This window comes from Apteryx rowi, unplaced genomic scaffold (genome assembly GCF_003343035.1).
Source record: "Apteryx rowi isolate R43461 unplaced genomic scaffold, aptRow1 scaffold_38, whole genome shotgun sequence".
NCBI lineage: Eukaryota > Metazoa > Chordata > Aves > Apterygiformes > Apterygidae > Apteryx > Apteryx rowi.
The window spans coordinates 4,168,994-4,190,952 of NW_020450307.1; the positions used below are offsets into that span (position 1 = coordinate 4,168,994).

A 21,959-nucleotide genomic window follows, 5' to 3' on the forward strand; every position below is an offset into this window, starting at 1 on the left:
AAATAAAAACTCACAAAGAAAAGCCAAGACTCCATTCCATTTGTGGGTGCAGCAGCATTTCAGTTCCTCAGCACAGGGAATGGTAACTCAAAACTTTTACGTGGAACATTTTTGTAGATCTCAAATAAATAGGTCAATGTTTTACACATACAAAGAGGAAGGAACTTCTCCGCTTGCAGCAGTGAGAGCACTGGACAAATCTAGCCCAGGCACAGACAGCAAACCCATAAGACATATTGTGCTGTGGTAAATTTTTCTGTTCAAAACAGAGTTGAAAGTGATATCTTCTCCCCCTAACAGGGAACATTCATAGAGCATCAGCAAGCACCAGTAAGGAGTTCTGGCCTACCATTTTCTTGGGAGTTTAATTCCTACGAATTAGCCAGAGGAAATAAGGGAAAAAGAGGGGACAAATACCTAGAGCCACAGTATGACTTAGTAGATGTGTCCTAAAGACAGGAGTGAGGAGCCTGGAATCCTGAGTTCCAGCCTCCAAATCACCCTGTTTCAAAGCAAATAATCTGAGCTCTGTTTCTCAGTTTCTACCATACATGTTTAATTATAAGCACTAGCCAAACGTTGCTCATTGTTATTCCATGGTGACTGGGGGATATTCCCTGGGCAAACTATGGACTGATATCAGCAGAAGTGAGAGCAGATTCACTTTCCTGTTTTATTTGTTAGTAAGGTTTGATGCTTGCAACAGCAGCAGTGGCCAAAACCAAGATAGTGTCAGAGCTGTGCTGGCACCTTTCTACACCCTCTCTGGCACCTCCATGACACTGTTCGAGAAAAGCCTTCTTCTCTTATCAATCCATCGCTTCATCCTGAGCCTGTCTCAAGCAAAGACTATGCCAACAATAAGCACTGATTTTGTCGTGGGAACCAAGTAGTCATGGGAGTGAGAGTCAGACAGCCAGTCTTGTTTCTTATCGAACATCCTTTTGACCCCAGTTAATTGTCTGTATTTCAGCATGGCCAGACCTCTCCAGGAGCTTTTCAGTGTTCCTCTTAAAGTGAAGTGACACCTTCAGCACTAGTTAAGCACAGAGCTAATCAGCAGAAGTAAGAATGTCACAGTTGAGCTAAGTCAACAAGTTCATTATGACTTCAACAGCTGGTTTTGCTTTTGAGGCCATTTGGGAATGTTAGAAACTGCTCACTTCCATCAGCACAGTACCACCAAAACAGCTGAGTCCAGAAACTCAATATTCCCCCCAAGAAACTCAGCACTAAGAATACTGATCTTGTCTCACCTTGCCTTCAGTAACATCAGGGCAGGTAAACAGCTCATCAAGATAATCAACTAATTCCTTAATTAAACACTTGGGCAATTCAGGGCCTCTGGGTATGAGAAAATGCTTAAGTATAAACTAGAATTAAGACAATAGGTCCAGAGCAGTTAAGACTTAGGAAACTTATCATTGTCTCTGGGTCAGCTCTGGCTCTGGAAAAAGCAGGGAGCAAGTAAGAGAGTGCCTACTCCCCAGCCACTCCAAGAAAGTCAATTGAAAGCGATCCCTATTGAAACTTGTGGAGCTGCTGACAGTGCTTGGTTCTGGTCTTTTGGGTACTTTGTTTTCAGTATTCAAAAACACCAACCCACCGACAATAAAATCAAACAAGATGATGGTGGATTGAAATAAACACTTTGAAACCAGAGATGATTCTTTGGTAATATTAACAGCAGTCCTAGAAAATCAGGAGGTTTTAGCCTGTACTCTCTCCATTTGGTAGTCCAGCCCTTCACTCCAGCAACACTCCCCTTTTTACTGACATTGCTAGATGCTGTGTGTTTGTTTGCTGGCTCTGTCACTGAAAACTGGCATGTGTTTTATAACAACAGCTAAGCTAAAAAAACACCAAACCAAAAAAACCTATCTGCAAAGCTGTAAACAGTATACATGGCAGTTCCACTTTAACAAATCCTGGCTCATGAAAGGCTTCAGCAGCTGCCATACAGTAATGGTAGCCACTGGAGCAGCAGCTGAGCCAGAAGTCAGCAGACCTAAATGTATGCTGTTCCTGAGTTTTTGCCTTCCCACAATACTTCAAAATAAGATAGGAGCTGGGTTAACCTTCAGTCAACATTGGAGAGGTCACTAAAACAACAAAAAAAGAGACAAATATTCAGTAACTTTGGGCCTCCCTGACTTACTCAGTGAAGTAATACTAAAAATACTTATATCAGTTTTTTGACAAAGCACCACCAGTGGACTTCAAAGTGCATTATCAGATGGGCAGTGGAATATATCCCATTTTATAGTTGGGGAAACTGAGGCACAGAGTAACAGCTGACTCACTATCACCCAGTAGAAAAATGGCAGAGCCAAGAATAATACCACCAAGGTAATACAGATTTTCCTCCCCATCCTTTTGTTACATCAAAATTTAATCTGAGGTTATGCTGTTTTATTCTGCAGCTGAGAACTGATTTTTTAATATGTCTCAAAATGGCAYGCCCATCTGCCTCCACTTATTGCTCTCAAGTTTCCCAGAATATTCTGCACTGTTTACCAACCAGCTGAAAGAGCTGATATTGTTCTCTCTCCTGCTTGCAAAACAAACTTTCAAAACTGATTTCATACATGAAAACCCCAGACCTCACCACTGGATCTATACAAACGGCATCAGTATGGTACACCCTGGAAGTCAAAAGGAGTGGGTGAAACAAAGAGTCTGAATTAAAAGGAAGACCACCATGGTGATCTCCATCTATTGTGCTACCAGATAGAACATCACCAAGGCATCAGCCAAACTAAGTGATCTCACTGCAGAAATGATAGAAGGAAATGCAAAACAGGGCTGTTCTCAGTAACTACATCACCAGACTAACAGCACACAACCTTTGGGCTCTGTTCTAGAAACACATAATATTACACATGACATAGCAAACATGTTTATTATCCTATAGGCATAAGTTATACACAGTGGTGTAGTAACTGGCAGGACCAGGGTGTTGCAGTTGGCACTATCCACTGCTCAGGAGTTGGGTCTAATTGTTACCAAGGGCTCGGTGACATAATGACAATGGCTTCTCTAGTCCAATTTTGCACTTCTCTGACTGAAGTGTATGTAGCTCCCTTAATATAGACCAGGATTTCTGAGAGTTACCAGATGTCAGCTGGCTGTTCTGCACCTCAGCTAGCCAAACTGCAAAATAGGAATACTTGTATCTACTCCCAACCAAGAATGGGAGGCTTTAGCAAATTAAATCTAGTAAACACCTCCAGAGTCTTGGATACAAACAGATCACTGAGGTGCCCAGCAAGAAATCAATTTCAAAGACACATGACTTGTTTTAACTACTTGAAAATTTTAACGGCAAGGAAAAAAATAGCACAGATCTGCCTTTACACTACTCTACCAAAATGCTAACGGTCAGATCCTTCTGCTGGGAAAAATGGAGAGAGCTCCCCCAAGAGAGCTCACAAATGCTAAGGATCTGGCCCTTTTTTTTTCAAGGTTGGGAAAGGATTGAGAATAGTTCAGCAATAAGCAAGAGAGAGAATGGATGTCCTTCTTCAATCACTTACTCCAAAGAAAATACAGGAAAAAAACATTAAATTAGTAGACCTACACCACATCTATACTGCTGGGACTGAGAACAGAATCGAGTCCGTGTTTATAGTTCAAAACAGGATGAAGTTTCCTGTTTGAAAATGGCTCTGAGCCTTGGAGCTATGCCTGGAACTAAGGCTGCTTGCTGAAAAAGCTCATTGCTTTGCTTTTGTTATCCCCTGATGTTTCATTTTGGTTTTATGTTATTTCCCCAGAAGAGTTCTATACAGCTTTTCAGGGAGTGGGGCAGTATCTCAGCTTTTCCCACTATACACAAATAGGACCTGTCCCAGCAGGCTGCTCATCAGCAATGGGTTTGAAGTAGGCATTCCAGATGTCTCAGCTTCTTTCACATTCCCATGGACTCAGCACATTTTTGTGTGTGATGCTCTCAGATCAGCTGAGTGTTCAGTGCCCCTTGGGGACAAAGCTTTTCTAAAGCTGTTCTGTTTGGCAATAGAAATTACTTGCTTTGCTTCAACYATGGCCTGTCAGGGCTGTGGATCCAAACTGTACTAATCAAAAGCGGTCTTCAGATCAGGCCTCAGGATGCCAAAGTCTGATCAGACACCCCGTCGATGCAAGCATGATGCAAAGCTTCTGAGAAACTTCCATTTCATGTTCTCCTCACACTGTACAGGAAAAAAGACTGATTCTTGGTCAGATCTTTCTTCCATTGCAATCACCGGAAATTTTGTCATTTATTTCAGAGGGAACAGAACTGATCTTCTTTCTCTATTGGTGACCATAAGAGACCAACGTGACCTACCTAAAGGAAGGTGCCCCCTGACCACATTGAACTTAAGAAGAATCTTTTTAGCTAGTGCTGGAACATAGCTCTGAAATGAGACCAGCAGCCATCTGACACCACACAGCAACACCAAGCAACAGTAGGGAATATGGCAAAGAGAATACAGACCACTGAAATGGAGAGAGGAAAGTAAACAGGCAGAGTTTGACCCTCTGCAGTCAGATGAGTAATAATACACTACAGGAATTTCAGTAGTGGGGCACTAATGTGGGACTAAGATAACTCTGTCTGGATTAAATTACTTGTAGGTTCTGTCCAACACCTGAGCAAGTAGATAACTAGTCAGCAACAAATCAGATAACTGCTAGGAAAGACAAAAATAGATTCCTGGATGGGCAACTCTGAAAACAAGATGTAGTTTCCATCTGCACAGTGTGATCTGAATAAGGCTCATGGGCAGCAAAATAGCCCCTGGTAGGGAGACTGATATTTGTATGTCCTGGCCTCTCTGTCAGCTCAGTCCCAGCAGCCACCTCTCCTCAGTACTGCCTGGGTTTTCTGGACACCAGTCCCAGTCTCAGTAGGGAGGTTTAAGTTTCCGTGACTTGAAAAAGCCAATTGCTAGAGCACAATAGACCTATTTAAAAATGTATGAAGCATGTCAAAATTCTGTAGAAAGCAGCCAATAAATATTAAACCACAATGAATATTTTAAAATGTTAATAAGGAACAATACCCAAAAGGCTAAAACATTATTAAACCGAGGATTTTTATTTTAGTTTTCTGCCTGAGCTGAGCATGATGGTTTGCGGTTTGGACAGACTGTCAGCTGACAACTCACTGCAGTGGAAAATGTGAAAATCAGTTTAAAAAAAAAAGAAAAAAAAGCTGAAGGGTGGAGGAAAATTCCTGGTGCTTGATTCTGCACTTTTTGGCACCTTGTGCTGCCTAGACCCCAGTGCTGCCTAGACCCCAGGCTTACAATTTCTGCACTGATGAGAATAGTGGCATGAGGTAACAGCAAAGGCAGAGCAGAATCAACTCCCACTTCCACCCTGCACCATCTCCAGTTCCGTACAAGCAATCAGAAAAGTGAGTCTGTTAGAAAAACAGTTTGTTTGCCTTAGGGCATGCCAGCATCGCAGAGCAGAGCAGGTTGCAGAGTTGCCATGCAGCAGAGCAAACAGAAGCAGGACATGATGCAGCATTCCAGGCAGGGCAATTAGACCTGACGGGTGGGACACGCCACTTCTGGTGGGGCAAAGTGTTAATGCAACTCTACAGGATCCTTACTGGTATCTCTAGATCTACAGCTCCAAGTATACCAGTGTAATGGAAACAGCCCAGAAACAACCAAGCCCATATACTAGGGCCATACACTAGTAGTGAGGGAGGCAAGGTCTCATCTACTCCTCTAATCCTACGGACAAGAATAGCCCCTGGCTCAAACATGGGAAACCTTCATAGAGGAAACCTCAGTGCTGCTCTAAATGACACCTTCAGTTCAGTGGTCTCTATGGGACTTCTGCAGGGCACAGGTCTGCCATGATCCTCTTGCTGGCCCTAAGTGATCCCTGCAGACCACTGCGGAGGGACTGAAAAGGCAAGGCTATTTTGGCACTTGGGGCAAAGGACTCCTGAGGTGGAGATGGGGAGTCATAGGTCATATTCCTGCCCCACGATTTACCTGAGCTCTTGTACTACAGCTCAAAGGTGCAACCATAGATACTCATCTTTTCCTCAGGCAGGAGAACCACTTCACAGGCCACTTACCTATGCCTGCGGCAGTGTTGTGAGTGGTGAGGTTCACCACCTTCTCCCTCACTGGTTCTGTCACAAAGACTTGGTAGATCCTGCGCTCATGCAGGCCACAGTAGTGATGGTGCAGGTGGCAGGAGTAGGTGCCTTCATCTGCACTCTCCAGCTCTGAAATCCACAGGGAGAAGTCACCCACAGCAAAGGCTGTGTCAGTGATGTTCATCTTCTGACGAATGAAGAGGGGTCCATAAGAGCGGCGCTCACCAGAGGCATACAGATCAATGAGGCGGTCAGCTCGGTCATGAGGAACCCCTGGGGGCTGTCTGTCCCAGTGGACCACTTGCTGCTCCTCTTCACTGTGCCTTTCAGTCCAGATGTGGTTCCGGTTCACACAGGGGAGCATTACAGTGCTGCCTTCCAGGGCGACAATCACAGCCTTCTCCCCATCCCAGTACTGCTTTGCTTCCTTGGCTGTGGAGATGACACAAATGGTACACTTTGGTACATGCATCCTTACACGCTTGTCTTATGCTTAAGGACACCGAGACACACCTAAGGTTGCTCCCAAACCCTGCACTCCTATAACACATCCCCTCCAAATATCTTCAGGAGCCACAGGGGCAACATGCTTTGTTCACACTCAGTTCAGCAGTTAGTATAGAAAGAAACACACACAGATCTTCCACATCCTAGGTCAGTGCATTAAACAAGACCATCTTCCCTTCCTTATAACTGAGAGTTCATGTCTACCTTCAGAAAGCAGGAAATGTGTTTTCTCTCCAGACTAAGAATGGAATGAGAATAACAGATTTCGTCTTCAGTCTGCTGCGTCCCAGTTCTCCAAACAGCTTATGCAGGCTCCATACAGGAAATGCTTTTCTGCCCACAAATGCTCTAATTGCTAAAGCAGTTCAGGAGCACTGTTCTGCATTTTGTTCTTGCAGAGGATTAATAAAAGAACCAAAACACAAATGAGCAGATTGAGGCTCACAGGCCAGGCTGGGTGTTTTTATTGCAGCGAAGCTGTCAGAACAGCAGCAGAAGAAATAAACTTCTGGTCTGTTTCATCACTTTCTTAGACAACTCAGCCCTTCATCAGCTTCCCAGCAAAATCAGTCCCAGTAGCCTCACCTGTGCATTATATGAAGGTTGATCTAAATGAGATGGCAGTGATGTCTCTGCAGTGTAGGTGGCACACACTATGGTTGCCAACAGCCCTTAAAAGCTTGCTACTAGAGCTGGAGCCAAGGTGTGGTCACTTGAGGATGTTTTCTTTACTACAGAGGCCTCCCAGGGCTAAGTTCACTGACCCATGTACAAGGCAGATCTCTGTGGCTAACTCCACTGACAACGGATGTTGCGAGGGATGTTTTACTGCTGAAGCAATAACAGGACAGTTAGCTAACTAGGCTGCCTAGTGTAAACATTTAAATTAATGGGCTCTTTGCATTGTTTGGGACAGGCCAAGAAAGAAGAAGAGAGGTTCATAAATACATATGTCAAATAAAACCTCTGAAATTCAGTGAGTCTAATAGCAAACAGCTGCACAGTGAGCACCACTGTCTCCTGACATATCACAAGACTCTTGCAGCACCTGTGCCCTGAACCTGCAACTGAGAAGGCCTGAGCAGAACCCTGCATCCACACTGCTCCTCCTGGACACTAGCAGGACAGCATGCAAGGCCTGCCCAAATCAGCAGTCAAGTCTCCTTGTGAATTCAACACAGTCTGATGGCCACTGGACTCCAATTGCCAGACCAGGTCCCCTGCAGAAAGGGGCACCAAGCTGCCTGCCACACCTACCTTTTTTGGTGATATCTAGTCGGATTTTCACAGTTTCATATAAGTGGCAGTAGTGATGGTGAAGATTACAGGAATATGTGCCTTCATCACTCTCTGCAACATCTAGTACAACAGGGAAGAGAGGGGAAGTCGAATGTTTCATGCTTAGGCAATGATTACATTTGTCATTTATGCTGAAGCCCAAATGCTTGTATGGATACAAAAGGGCAGAAAAGAATCTGATCTAATACAATAATTTGTTCAGTTTACTTGCTCTTGCTTGGTACATGTTTATATTAACAGAAGGAAGGAGAAAGCTGATTTAAGTTTAGCTAAGAGCAGGTAAAAGGCAGAATAGTAATCTTGAGTTCACAGTTCAGGCACAGACAGTCAAAGGTCCATGAGAAGCCCGAGTGACTTTCAGGCAATGAATTGTTATCAGTTTCTTTTTCAAAACATGATTATTCCAAATGGGAATAAAACACTGTTGCCAGTGCCGCAGAGAACCTCATTAGACTGATTTTTTGAAGAAAAATGCTCTGTAAAATAGCCACTTGCACTGGAAGACACAAAGTTAATTTAGTCATGAAGCTTCCTCTCTACAGAAAGCAAGACAAGAAAGGATGCTGTTTAATACCTTTGATAACCAGTGAGAAGTTGCCATCTGTAAATGCATTCTGGGGCATAAATATCCTCCCCTGGTTGTAGGAGCTATAGACACGCTGGTCTCCAGCTGAGTACATGTCACACAGCCTCTCCACCTTGTTATCGCCATAATAGTTGCTGTATACATCCCAGTGGACTACACGTTGGCGGTCATTCAGACGATCCTGAGTCCACACCATGCGGTAACTCTTGCAGGGCAAGACAGCCTGTGACCCCAGTGTAGCACTGATATTTAATATTGACACTACAACGCTGTCTGGGTTTGAGGCATCAGCTGGGACTGAGAGCCAGGAACAAGAAAAGAAAAACAGAGTTATCAGATTAATGGCATGTGAAGAAGGCACTAGAGCAGGACTCAGTCTTGTTCTAGAATCCCTGTACATCTTTCACCCAAAAGAAAGTAACTTTCAGGACCAATACAGATCTCTGTCATGGAGAAGTACAGTAAAAAGTCAATAAAAACACTCATTTCATGCAGTGAAAGCAATGTCTCTGACATCTGTTATCAAGATCCTAAATTTGACCTGTCCTACCTAACCTTCCTAATCATAACCCCCGTCATATCAAAGTTTAGAGACACTTGTTCATGGTGCACTTGGTCCCTGCCTATTAAAGTCAGCCATGAAACTCCCATTGCATGTTATGGAAGCAGGGTCCCTCTCATCTCTTCTCATAATCRCAAAAAACAGGCAGATTACAAAGATGTCACTCACCTGAATACAAGTTAACAACAGAACCTGTCAAAGGAGATAAAAAGAACATTACAACAAAAGTAAGAAAAAATATAAATATAGCCATCAGCCATTTCCTCTGTTTTTATTGCATCTATTCCTCCCTTCACTGTTAATATTCTTATTTAACAAACATATTGTGGTAAAGCCCAGAGGCTCAGACCTTGGCTGCCTCATGTTGCAGAAGACACTGTACATCTACAGCAAAGGACAGTGCCTCACCCAACAAACTCACGGTTAAGAGCACTGTGGGAAATGTTTAGCCTGCAACTGAATTTCATACTACCCACATTTTTATTCCATATCATCTAAAGCCACAGGATTTTTTCCACCATGCTATTCAAAAATAACACCAAAAGGTACGTGCCAATGTATCACCCACCAGAACTGTATGAAAGGCCTGTTTTGCCCCAGAGGAAACTATTTAACACAAGTTGTGAAGATGAAAACAAGAACCCAAGGAGGCAGGAGTGGGCAAGGAGAAGGGAGGCACAGGCATCATAGCATCTGCTTGGTCCTGCATAAATAACACGGCACCAGTGGAAACAGTAGGGCAGGAACAGTTCAGCTTGCTCTTATCAAACCACATCACTGAGATATACATTCCCATTTCACTTATCCTAGACTGGACCTTATTCAGACTAAGAAAATATGGAAAAAATTATTCACTAGCTTTTGTTGAAGCACTTGCTGTGCAGTTGTCCCAAGGCAGTCACGGCAATGCTTACCATGCCTTTCCATTCACATACCCTTTGCCAGTGGTAGATCTGTATTGAGACAGCAACTCCATCTCTAGCTCAGAGCTGTAATTAGCTCTGAGAACACACTTTCTGGGCTCATCTCCTGGGCTTACACCATTGAGAGGTGAGACACCAGAAAGAAGGTCTTGTCTCTGATGGTCTTCCTCCCTCTCAAATGGGGAGAGGGACTGTTCCCCACCAGCAAAAGCAGCGAGAAGAATGCTAACTTTGCATGTTGCTGCTGACATTTCACTTAACTCATCACACAGACTTGCTCTGTTCCAGGATAGATAGAACAGCATTTCGCACTCCAACAGGAAACTGTAAGATAGGATGGAACAAGGAGATAGACCCAAATGCTCTTGCCAAGACCAAATATTCATATTCCAGTTCTTGTCTGGCTGTTGCCTTCATTCCAGCAATTTCTAGCCAGCACACCATAACTAATATGAGCTTTACTTATTGTTGGTGTATAGTCAGCAAGGATGTAGCTCTCCCTATATTTCCTTTTGGGAGAGGAGTCCCTGGTTTTGAACAGGACACACACATTTGCCTGGGAGTGGGAGCCTTCTAACATGAAAAAGATGTGATCTGCCCTTCTACAAAGCCCGGTCAATTGGAAGGAGGGACAAGAAACAACAGTAACCCTGGACTCGGTTCAGCTCATCTTTCATTACCATCCCAGTGGCAACATAGCTTGCCCACAGAATGGAACAGCAGGAGGACACTGGGTGCCTTAAAGAACTAGCTAGATGTCACCAGTTAAAACCTTGCTCATTTTGTGCTGTTTAACCTTTGTGAAATTAATGTGATAGTCCCATTCCTATCTCTTCCTTAGCAGACACCCACATCTCAGTCAACTCTCTCTGCCAAGACAAAGGCCTTAACGGATCTGGAGACTGAGCATTTCTCTCATTCCCCAGTGGTCAGAGCTGAGGGGTGGAGGGGAGAGGATCCACACCGCTGATCCACTAGATCAAGGACTAAAAGCTGACTTTCACCTCAGAGACTCCAAATAAAACTCCTATACAATTGATGTTGGGATTCATGTATTTAAGGGAGTTCTACAGCTCTGCAGGATGCTGAGCCTACCTGTCAAATCAGGAATGATGCGACTTGGCTGATTCACTTCAAACTTGTGACATACACTGTTGTCAGCACTCTACTGAGCAAATACCTGCTTGCTTTGGGAGCATGCCCTGCAGAGCATCTTCCCCTCACATTTATTGTCTGCACAGCTGACATTGTAATGCTCTGGAAGCATCTGCAACTCTCTCCAACCCACCTGACTCAGATCTACGCAGGAAGAACTTTGCAAGAAATTAACTAACGCCTTTGTTTTTGCATTTCAGTGGCCCAGTCCCTCCTGCCTTTTGTGTAGGATGGGTCTGGGAGGTCTTCTGGCATCATGCACTGAAAGCCCAATTCAGAGACCCAACACAATGACATCATTCATCTCCCTAACCAGTAAAGCCCAAATGGGTTCCAGCAAGATAATTAGATGTTTTGTCCTGCTAATGTCATAGGCACAATGCCCTCCCAACAAAGAGTGTATTTTCTCCAGCCCTGGAATTTATTCATTTCAAAAGGGAATAAATTAACTCCAGACTGGGGCTACTTTAACCACACCCTCAGAGCATGGGCTGAGAATAAACTCTCCTTCCTTTCCTTTTCCTATCACAAAACACTAGGCAGTGAAACCAGAGAATAAAAACGAGCAGTACTGTCTGTTGAACTGCCCTGTTTAAAGACATTCCAAATGTAAGTCATTTTTTTCTATATTTCCAATCTCAGCATCACAAAAAGAAAAAACTCCTGGGACAAAGCCTGTACTGCTCTGGATATAAGAAAGAGACATCATACTCAGACATTACATTCCCATAACTTCATGGTGTTTCTTAATAATCTGCAAAAAAACCTGATGGTAGAATATGATAAACTGCCAGCCTTTGTCTCTGGGAGCCAGGGCTTAGATTTAGTTTAGGACAACAAAGGAATTATACAGAGCTGTTTTACAGTACCTTCCCTTCAAGGTATCCAAAGTGTTTTACAGACTTCAGCAAAGTAAGTCTCACAATTGCTTTGTGACGGGACAGCCAGCCCTCAGTATAATAGCATCAGCTTGTAACAGTGTGACACAGCAATGCTTGTGTGTCTGATCTGGTGTTGTTTGTACTGTGGCAAGGGAATGTGGTATCACAACATGAATAGTGATTTGCATGCTAGAGAGTGGTGCCTGTGAGTTGGCTGGCTGTACAGCCAGTGCTTCCAGAGCTTTGCTTTACTGCAGATTGATTTGGTGCTACAGAAACATCCTTTCTTGGCTGAGCAACAGGAATGCATTTACTTTTCTCCTTTTCTCTTGCAAGTTGATGTAGAAAATATGGACGCCAAACACAGCATCATAAATCTAACAACTGACAAAGGTATCCACCTAAGCCTTCCAATACACTCTCCTCAGCAGCCTGCCCCAGCCCTTAACTAACAATAGCACTGATCCCCAGTTTAGGATTTTTGTGCTGGGCCTACTGGCATGGTAACAACCACCCAGGTCCTAGCTCTTTATCCTACCAAAAGGGGCCCTTTGCCAAGCTAGGCTGCTGGAGCCCTGTCAGYCAGCCACATGCATTTCTCCAGCGCTCCTCCAAACACAACTCTCTGTAAAACAAGGCAGCAGTGAAGCTGTCTGTAATGTACCAGCTTTAGGTGAGAAAAGCTGTCTGTGGGTTGTGACAGCTTTTCTTTCATTTRGCTATTAAAGCTTTTGCTAGCAGCTCCATAAGAAGCAGAGCAGCAGTCCTGTTTCTTGCCTACTTGACAATTACATTCCAGAACTCCTGGGTCCTTCTAGCTCTGCTCTTCACACCCATGGGATTTTGCAAGTTACAGTGACATCATGCACTAGAACAAAACCCATCCAAAGTGCAGGCCTAATTAAGTAGTACGCCTGAGCTCAGCACAGAGATGAGACGTGGGGTTTTCACAACATATCTGTGCGCTCGCTCGCTCTCTATCTCTCTCTCTCACACACACACACACACACACACAGATTCTGGACAGAAGCTTTGGGCCTAAAGTCTGCCCTGGAGTATTTATAATCTCAAAATGGTAGGTGGGAATATCAAAAAACCAATGAAACAGCAGTCAATAGCCAAAGTTTTAGAGGGGAAAGAAGGGGAAAGGCATACTGCAGTGTTTACAAGAGACATGGGAAATCCACAAGGCAAAGAAGGAAGAACTGATTGTGCTGATTCCCCAGCTGTGTTGGAAACCTGCACACATACACCACGCCATGGATGAGACTCAAACTTATTTGAGATGGCTGTAAATGAGATCACTTAGATAGCTAAGGAATATGGAATGTCTCTGGTCCCTTGTACGCCTGGAGGAAATGCTAGTTAAATCAACTGACTTTCAATAACCTGGACATAGAACAGTAGTTAAATATGGAATGAGCCCTTTTCTCTTTTCAGAGTCTCCTGTCTCTACTATATGACCTTGCTGTGCTATGTGAGTCCCCACCTGCATCCAGCAAATGAGACAAGTCCTCCAGTCATACCTTCTGAAGTTATTATTTGTATAACACAGTAGATACTAAACAAAGGCAGGGATAAATCCATGACCCTGTAAAGTATACAGCTTATGAACTACAGGAGTTGGGTCAACTGGAAAAAGCTATTTTGGTGAGTCACACTTCCCAACCTGCAACTGTAAGCTTAAGGAGTATTTATGCCTCTACTGAAAGATTGGAGTCTTTTGTAATCACAGGACTCCATGAGCTGGAGCTTCAAAACCACCAAACACCTTGATAGTTGACAACACAGAACTCACTCTAGCTTTCATTTTAAGATTTCAAATCCCATGTGGAGGATAATCACTTTGACCTATCTCTGTGTAATGCACGCACTTATAAAACAGCAGAAAGAGGTCTATATACTGTCCCCTGACATGTTCTGTACAATTCAGCATGCCTCTCAGCAGGATCCTGGAAGTACTGTACTGGTCCCACAATATAGAAAGAGAAAAGCAGCCTGCAACAGTTTCCTAATCCCTAATAAAATACACAGCCAGGTCTTATTTCTTGAATCTCATCCACTTTTCAAATAAATAATTAGGCCAAGAAAGCAGCAGGCAAAGTAGAAGTAAAAGCCTCAGGTTCTGAAAAACATCTCACATCCTCATAACTCTCTAGGCAGTGTCCTTGGAGCGGTTCAAATGGAAAACTGCCCCTCAAGCCTTGCCTGAACAATACTGTCGCTTATCTCCTCAGAGGAAACAGCTGCTGACAGAGGGACTGCTTCACAGCTAGAAGTGTGCATTACTCAAATAACTAAGCTCCTGTCTGATGCTGGAGAATGAAACGCTGTACCAGAACAAAAGAAGAAACTCTGCAAACATCATAACTGGCAGCCTGACTGCCAAGTGGAGCATATGCTCCACAGGACATGATACCACAAGCTTTAATTGCAGTGCTTCTGCTGAACTCAGGAGGAACTTWACCATGGATTTTAGCAGACCTGGAATAAGCTGCCTGGAACAGTGCCTTACAAGACAAAAAGCATCACTGAAGTCCAGATTGTAGTGGTGGGCAGGAAAGAAAACAAACCAAAAAATCCCTGGAGAAATGAATGTCACATCCCACCAGGCATGTGGGTTGAAAGGACAATCTCTGAGGTTGACACTGATTGCCTGAGTAAGCTCAGCTCATAGGCCCCCTGCACACCTTCTCTAGTGCTTCTTGGTCTATCTCAGTCTTTTTTTTTTTTTAAAAGGGAAGCAACATCACCTTTACGTTAGGGGTACTGAGCGATGGTCTAGTCCTGGAGAAGGGACTTGTTATTCAGGAAATGTCTAAGTGTCAGACTCCTCATTTTCCTGAGTACAACCCCTATGCAGGGGATTTAATGGCCCCTGTAGAGCCATTATACAATTAGCACAAAAACAGAAGCTTCTGCTACTGAGCTATCTCCAATTATTTTTGAAGAACGTCAGTGGCTCCATCCTGGTTCCTTGGGGAGGTGACACAGTATCTAAGGGGCCATAATGGCTCACGACACAGTAATGTGAAGGCAACAGCAACACAAATGAGCTCAGCTCTGTTCTGGCCGCAGTTTCTCTAGACCTGCTGACCAGTGACCAGGAATAATGTCTGGGCTCGTCTCGAACAGCCAGGGGAGGGAGAGAGCATGCAATGCAGTTCATGCTTAAACATCCTCCATTCACCATCTGCCCCTGCTGGTCCAGGACTGCAAGACTAAGATTTTCAGTAAAATAAGGTTCCTTCTAAAAAGCCAACTGATGGTCAAGACAGGCCTTGAACTGGGATTTTTTCTAAGTTTTTATATTTCTTTATTCCTGAAATCTTGCTGGGCCAAGTTTCTCAGCAGCAGGGTTTTCTGCTTTCAAAAAGAATGTCAGGACTGGAGAGCCCTTAACCACCCATCTGATCCCAACAATTCCAACACCTCACTGCAAGTAGGAACATGTCCGTGAGTTGGCAAGAAGCAAGAACGTGCTGCCTCAGCACAAAGGAAAAAGCCTTCTATCTGTACAAGAAACCAAACGCCATCTTGGCTGCTGCACGAGGATCCCTCATAGACTCGCCCTAAGTTTCTCACAGACAGCTCAGACATTAGCTCGGCTTCGTAAACACTTCTCTGCCTTATGTACTTTATGTTGGCCTCAGGCCCATGGAATAGTTTGCACTGCCATTCCAAACACAGTGCTGTTTCTCCCTGCAAGAGATTAACACTTGAGGGTGGGGTTCTTCTTCAGAGGGGATCATCTCAGCAAATATGAAAGGGCCTGGATTTCCCAACCCAATTTGGGTGGGCATGGCAGGGTTCAAACATCATGGCTGCCTGGCATCTGGACAGGCATCTCTCCAAAATACGCCCCAAAAAGTCTGCCAGAGATCCTCCATCCTTAGGTGGAATGTTGTTGCCTCTACACAGCTCTCCCACTGCTCTATAGCAACCCAACCTGTTGTTCCTGCCCCAGGCACTCCCTAAGCTCTGCCAGCATGCCTAAACCACACTGGGAAGCAGCTGGACTGGTTGGTACTTCTGAACTACAATCTGTGGCCCCTCATCCTTCTCCAAGCATAACCCCACAACACACACTAGTTTTCTGAGCTACTTTAAGCCTTCTATCCCTATGACTGATCCCATATGTTGCCCCTTCCTGAACCTTGCCTTGAGGCACTGCAAAACTGGGGATGATTTGGTGAGATGAGAAACTAGATTCATTAGGGACCAGACTGAGAAGCGCTCAGTTTACTCCATCTATGTACTGAGGGACAGCTGAGTGACTCAGATGGCTAGCCGCAGCCTCTCATTAACAGGGCTGTAAAGAGCAGGGGGGTCACTGGTCCCAAAAAATTTTCACTCCTCACTTCCTACTCTTAGCACCCTGAATGAAAGTCTTTCCATACAGTTCTTAGAACTGTAATCAGTCCTTGGATCATAGGTGCCTTCCTTAGAGCCCAGTCTTGCAAGTGCCGGTTTGCTGTAGTTTAACAATTTATCCTCAAGTCTTCTCCCTTCATTCAAGCCTTACTGGGGTTTTTCTATTCAGCTTAGGGTCAGGCTCTCAGGACACTGGATCTGCTTTTAGCCCTTACAGAAAAGGCTGTGATAAAGAAAAGGACAAATGAGCCATTCTGCTACTGTAAACCCATCCCTTTCCTGCACCTTACCTTCAAAAGAATTACTATCTGTCTTTACCCTGACAGTACAAAAACCTTTAATTTTCCTCCACCCTGAATACCCACACTTATCAATTGTCTGTTTCTGCATCCTCAAAAGCGTAAAGCAATCTTGGATCACATAAATCTAACACTATCAAAGCTTTACAGCACTCCCATTCAATTCCCATTATTGCTTTTGAATCTGCTGAGCAAGGTAAGTGATAGACAATAAAAAAAACGTGCAAACATGCTGAATGGAGTCCCCAAATGTTCCTCTGTTCTTTCTCCTTCCCCTTCCAAAAGCCATGAGAAATCCAAGATCTCCTCTACCCACAGACCAAAACCCAGCTAGCTTAGAAAGCTGAACAAAATGTTACAAGATGACAGTTCAAAATCTCCCATATAACCTCCATCCCCCTGTCCTTTGCAGGTGAAATAAAGACAAATAACATGATGAAGATCAGCTAGGAGCTTACTTTGCTGAAGCAAAAGCTGCCACAGGAGGAGTTTTGCTAGTTGCTCCATTTCTTCAGCTTCTCTGTGTTTCCGTCTCTCTTGAAAAACAAGTCAAAGACTTTTTTTTYCCCTCTTTTTTTTGGTAACTTGAAAACACTATGATCTCATCAATTTACAGCCAGAAAGCTGTGGACAGCAGCTCATATTCTGCAGAATTACTCCACCTACAACTTCCAATTCCCCACCTCCACTCCCTGTTTCCCCCCACACTCACACTCCACCTCCTTCCTTTCCCTAATGCTTTCTGCACAATTACTCCAAACACACACTCTTCCCGGTCCCCTCCCCCTGGGAACTTCTGCTCTGCCCCTGACTTTGATGTAAAAGTTTTATTGGGTAAAGTTAGTCCCACTCAGCTCTGGGCTCTAGAAACAATCTTTCCCCTCCTCTGGGGATGGAACTAATTTTGCTTGTGCTTTACTTGAAACAGCTGTTCCTTCCTTTGTTTGAATCTCATCCAGCTGTCTGCTCGAAACTGGATTTATTCTTTTGCCTTCAGTGTTTTTTTGATCTTTGTCTCCTCGTATGGTTTTACTTTAAGCTCAAGTCTCAAAAAAACTTAGAAAACAATGTTTACTCTCTGGACTGTGATTTGTAAGCAAAAGCTTAATAGCAACTATCCCAGCAAAAGAATAATAATGACAAAGAGCTGAATATGTGTGAGCTTAGGGCAGTGTAGGCAAAAGAGACTAGAATATAACTTAAAGCCCCAGAACACTGCAATGTTGGGTGCAGGTTTCCATATCCAAGAGGCCTGAATACAGAAAGCTGAGTCAAGTTTAGAACTTCTGTTTTCAACCGTTCATATAAGAACTGAACTACGCTAGGAGCCTTACTCTGCAGAATACTGTTTCATTGAGGTCAATAGATACCCCAAGCCACTGGAGGGAGCTAGCACAGGAAACAGAAAATTGGAACTCATCATGGCCAATTCTGGTAACTCTCCCTAGRGGCAAACAAAAGGAAAAGAGTCAAAAGTAATAGTAAGGCCTATATCTGAAACCCATAAGATCTTCAAAGTGAGCTGAGACTTCTGTATATCTCTACTGTATGTCTGACCATGTTCTTCACTCTTGACGTACATTCAACATACCCAATAGAGCTTCTGCTACCAACCCAAAAGCGAAAAGAAGAATGCATCCTTGTATAGGAGGGAGACACTACACTGTAAGTGTTAAGTCATTTATCTTCCATACCAGTATGAGTTCTTAAACAAGTAATTAATTTCCAGTGGAAAAACGCATTTTAATTTCAAAATTAAACAAAAGACAAAAAATGGTAATTTCAAGATGGTAAAAGACACCAAGTTAGGGTATTCAACATGCTGCTCCATAGAGTGTTCTGGAATACGGGAATGAAAGGCTTAAATGTTGCCTTAGACTAAGAATATGGCTCCATTTGCGTCTGACCTTGTACAGGCCTAAACAACCTAGCCCATGTAGATGACCGAGTTAGCCAGAGAGAGTCTTTTATTCCAAGACTTGCAGGAAAATTACACAAGTATAAACTGAGGAAATAGCACAGATGTTGCTCATATATGTTAAAAAAAACACAATAAAGCTTTCTGTTTGCTTGAGTTCTCTTGTTAGATTGCTATTGCTTACGGCTGTTTAGCAGATTTAACAATACAATCAAATTAGTCTTTAAGTGGAAAATTCGGGGAAGGGGGAATTATATCTTAATTTATCATTCTTAAATGTCCACCTGTAAAACAGAGTTAAATATATTTGGGGCTCTCATATGAGAGCTTAAAAATAAAAGCTAGTAAAGATCCCATGGCATACCAAGGAGAGAAACTTGATTGTCCCACTAGAATTTTTCCCTTGCCATACTTTTCTGTTCCATGCAGTATACTAGAGGATAGATTTATTCTAGCCTAGAAGGGGCTGTATTGCTAGGTGATACAGAGAGAGATGGGCATTATAACACAAACCTAAATAAACACATCTAAATAATTATACTCTGTAACAAGTGAATTTTGGAAACGGACTAAATCAGACCAGAACTTCTAGTCCAAGATCCTGTCTCCAGCAGCAGACAGAACCAAATGCTTCCAAAGAAATTCGAAGAAATTTGAGCTATTCTTATTAAATAATCTGACCATGCACAAAGCCTGCTGTTAACCCCAGCAAGTCTTCATATTGTCCAGAACAGATCCAGATCAGTGCTGGTTTTGTTTCCAGAAGAAGTTCTAAAATCATCTTCAAATAAGAAGGCCATGAAGGTTCACTGCAAATTTCAAGTCTGTCACTTATACTAGGTGGAGAAGGTTGTGGGTAATTAGATATGTATCATCATTCACAGTCCAAGTTCTCAAACTCATCAGCTGAGCTATGTCAATAGCCTATATGTTCACACTTCCAGTCCATTTGCAACCCTACTGTAAAAAATGTAAGCTCACATATTTGCATTAGTCCAACTCCATAACCACTTGTGTGCAAAGGCTCTTACCACTCCATGTCCCTAAACAGAAGACTTTTTGCCAGATTTTCAGCTGATCTCTATAAGTATGCCAACAAAGACTACTGATCTACAGCAACTGACGTGCTGACCTGTTGCTGAGACAGAAGTGTAGTAGAAGGAGGAGCCTTTCCTGTTGCCTCTGTCAGGCCAGGGAACTAGATAAAAGGCTCTGATCTAACAGCCTTTTGGTCAGCTGCATCATCAGTCTGGAAAATGTTTGCCTGGGAGGCAAGAAGCTGCTCCCGTTGTGCAGACAGCGAATGCACCCTCTTCTTCCCTTGGTTTTGCTCAACTACTGGCTGAACCTTCCAGGCTGCAATTGCAGGTTGCTTTTCCACCTTTCTGCCACCTAGCTTTGGCACTGCAGAGGTTACTGGCCGTTTCTTGCACCACTTCTCAGATGGATGCAGATTGCTGTGGTTGCTGCTGTCACGAATTGGCTATTTCCTGACTGAAAGAAGCCAAGGCGAGGCTGAACCCACTGACGCCTCCTAAAGAAAACAATCCAGTGGAAGAAAAGAGGAGGAGCTTCCCTGGGGTTCAGGCTGAGAGAAGGAAAAGGACACAAGAGAGTATTTCACAGACCCTTGCCTTTCCCTCACCTTTTAATTCTTCTCTTGTACAGCAGTCAGTCCTGCCTTCCTAGAGCCTTGCTAGCCCAAATTAATCCTGGAAAGGCAGTTATATCAATGCTTTGCCCAATCAGGAGCTGAACTTTAAACTAAATCCTTCATGGAGGCCAGCCTGAGCTGTGTTCCTTAACCTTTCTTCCTCCTCCTTTCCAGTGGTAGTTTGGGTATCGATTCTCAAAACAAGAAGCATAACTTAACTGCCTGTCCTGACCACAAAGCCTGTCCAAAGAAAGTGACTTTCTCCATGCAAGGGAAAGGTAACCACCAGCACCAACACAAGTTTTTTTTTGTTTCCTGGAGCTCTTCACCTGCCATCCTCATCATAGATCAGGCTGGCAGGGAGAAGAAAGGCTTTTCTGTTTCCAGAGTCAACCCAAGTTCAGCTGAAAGTGCTGGTGACTCAAGGGAAAAAAGCCCTGCCCAAAGACAGCGCAGGGGTCACAAGATTAATTGGCTTGTGGGAAACAATATTGAACAAGCCATGTCTGTCAGGAAATTTGTTCTCCCTGCTCATTTTCATTGTAACATTTTCCATTTCCATGGCTGTAGGCCACATTGGAAGTCCTCCCAATAAATCTGGATTGAAGATCACCAATCTAGAAAACTGAGCAAATATCAGACCTAGAAGAAGGTCTGATGTAAAAAGGTACCCTCCATCCCTATTTTCTAACTGTGAGAATCATACAACTTGGGAAGAAGGAGCAGAAGTGTCCACTTCTGCCCCATTTTCACAGCTATAATACATGCAAAGTATTAACAAGGAATGACAGGATTAGTGTTGTGTTGACATGAAGACACAAATTCTGGCACAAGGCCATGGGCAGAGGATTTGTCAACATTCCATGTTTATATTATCAACAACTTATTTAGGTGTTCTCTAAATACAGGAACCATCATACTCTGCCATGCTCAACAAAAAGGAGAAAATGTCTGCACATGACCAGAAACAAGCATAATTCCTAGAACTGGAAAGTAGCAGAGAATACTACAGCTTGGAAATGAAGGGTGCCGACTGACAGATACAGTGGCAAAAGTAGTATGGATCTTGCAAAGCCAAAAACATAAGCATAAATAGAGCTCTGCATGGAAACAGCAAAAGAGGGAAAGGCAGGAGTACTGCAGTTCTTGATTAAGGTACACTGACACCACCTATCTTTCAGTGGGAACTGGTCAAATAACCCTTGTTGTGCCCTAAGTATGAACAACCTGTAACATTCAGCAGGATCAATACACATCCCTATTCACTCCCTTTTCTGAGAAAGACCTGGTATGGGTAGGAGGAGCTTTTAGTGTTGTTTTTACCAATGAAAGAGAACAGCATAACACAGATTGATGTGAACTACCAGAGGGTGCGTGTTTCTCAGGGGGCTTCATTTGGTTGCAAAGCTTTTCTCATTAAAATAAATCTTTCAGTTGCAATGAATCCCATAAGCGAGTCTGAAATAATCTAACTTGCAGCAAGAGCTGTGAACTAAAAAGACAAAACTGAAACCCAATTGCAATGACAGGGTTGTCAAGTGAAGTATGTCATTATTCTAAGTGATGTAACAGCAGTGGCATCTGTTACAGACCCAATGTTACAATGTTTTTTCCTGTGTTCCCCAGCAGTAAATGCTAAACCCCAATATCCCTTTTCTGAAGAGCATATTCAGAATGACAAGATGAGGTTCT

The 21,959-nt window shown here is 43.5% G+C and overlaps 1 protein-coding gene across 15 annotated transcripts in view; it reads right to left on the reverse strand.

The window, feature by feature from the left end:
• Positions 1–21,959, reverse strand: part of MXRA8 (matrix remodeling associated 8) — a 114,594-nt gene that overhangs the window by 77,528 nt on the left and 15,107 nt on the right. For 6 of the 15 annotated variants that reach the window (XM_026073919.1, XM_026073915.1, XM_026073916.1 and 3 more), the window contains 5 exons: positions 17,154–17,231; positions 9,232–9,255; positions 8,490–8,798; positions 7,874–7,975; positions 6,086–6,541 (listed from right to left, as the gene is read on the reverse strand). In XM_026073919.1, the coding sequence (XP_025929704.1) occupies positions 6,086–6,541; positions 7,874–7,975; positions 8,490–8,798; positions 9,232–9,255; positions 17,154–17,202 (940 nt within the window). In that variant the 5' untranslated portion in view covers positions 17,203–17,231. Of the gene's footprint in view, positions 1–6,085; positions 6,542–7,873; positions 7,976–8,489; positions 8,799–9,231; positions 9,256–9,998; positions 10,311–17,153; positions 17,232–18,029; positions 18,140–21,959 lie in introns of all 15 variants that reach the window. The other 9 variants (XM_026073927.1, XM_026073925.1, XM_026073923.1 and 6 more) reach the window with 5 other exon arrangements.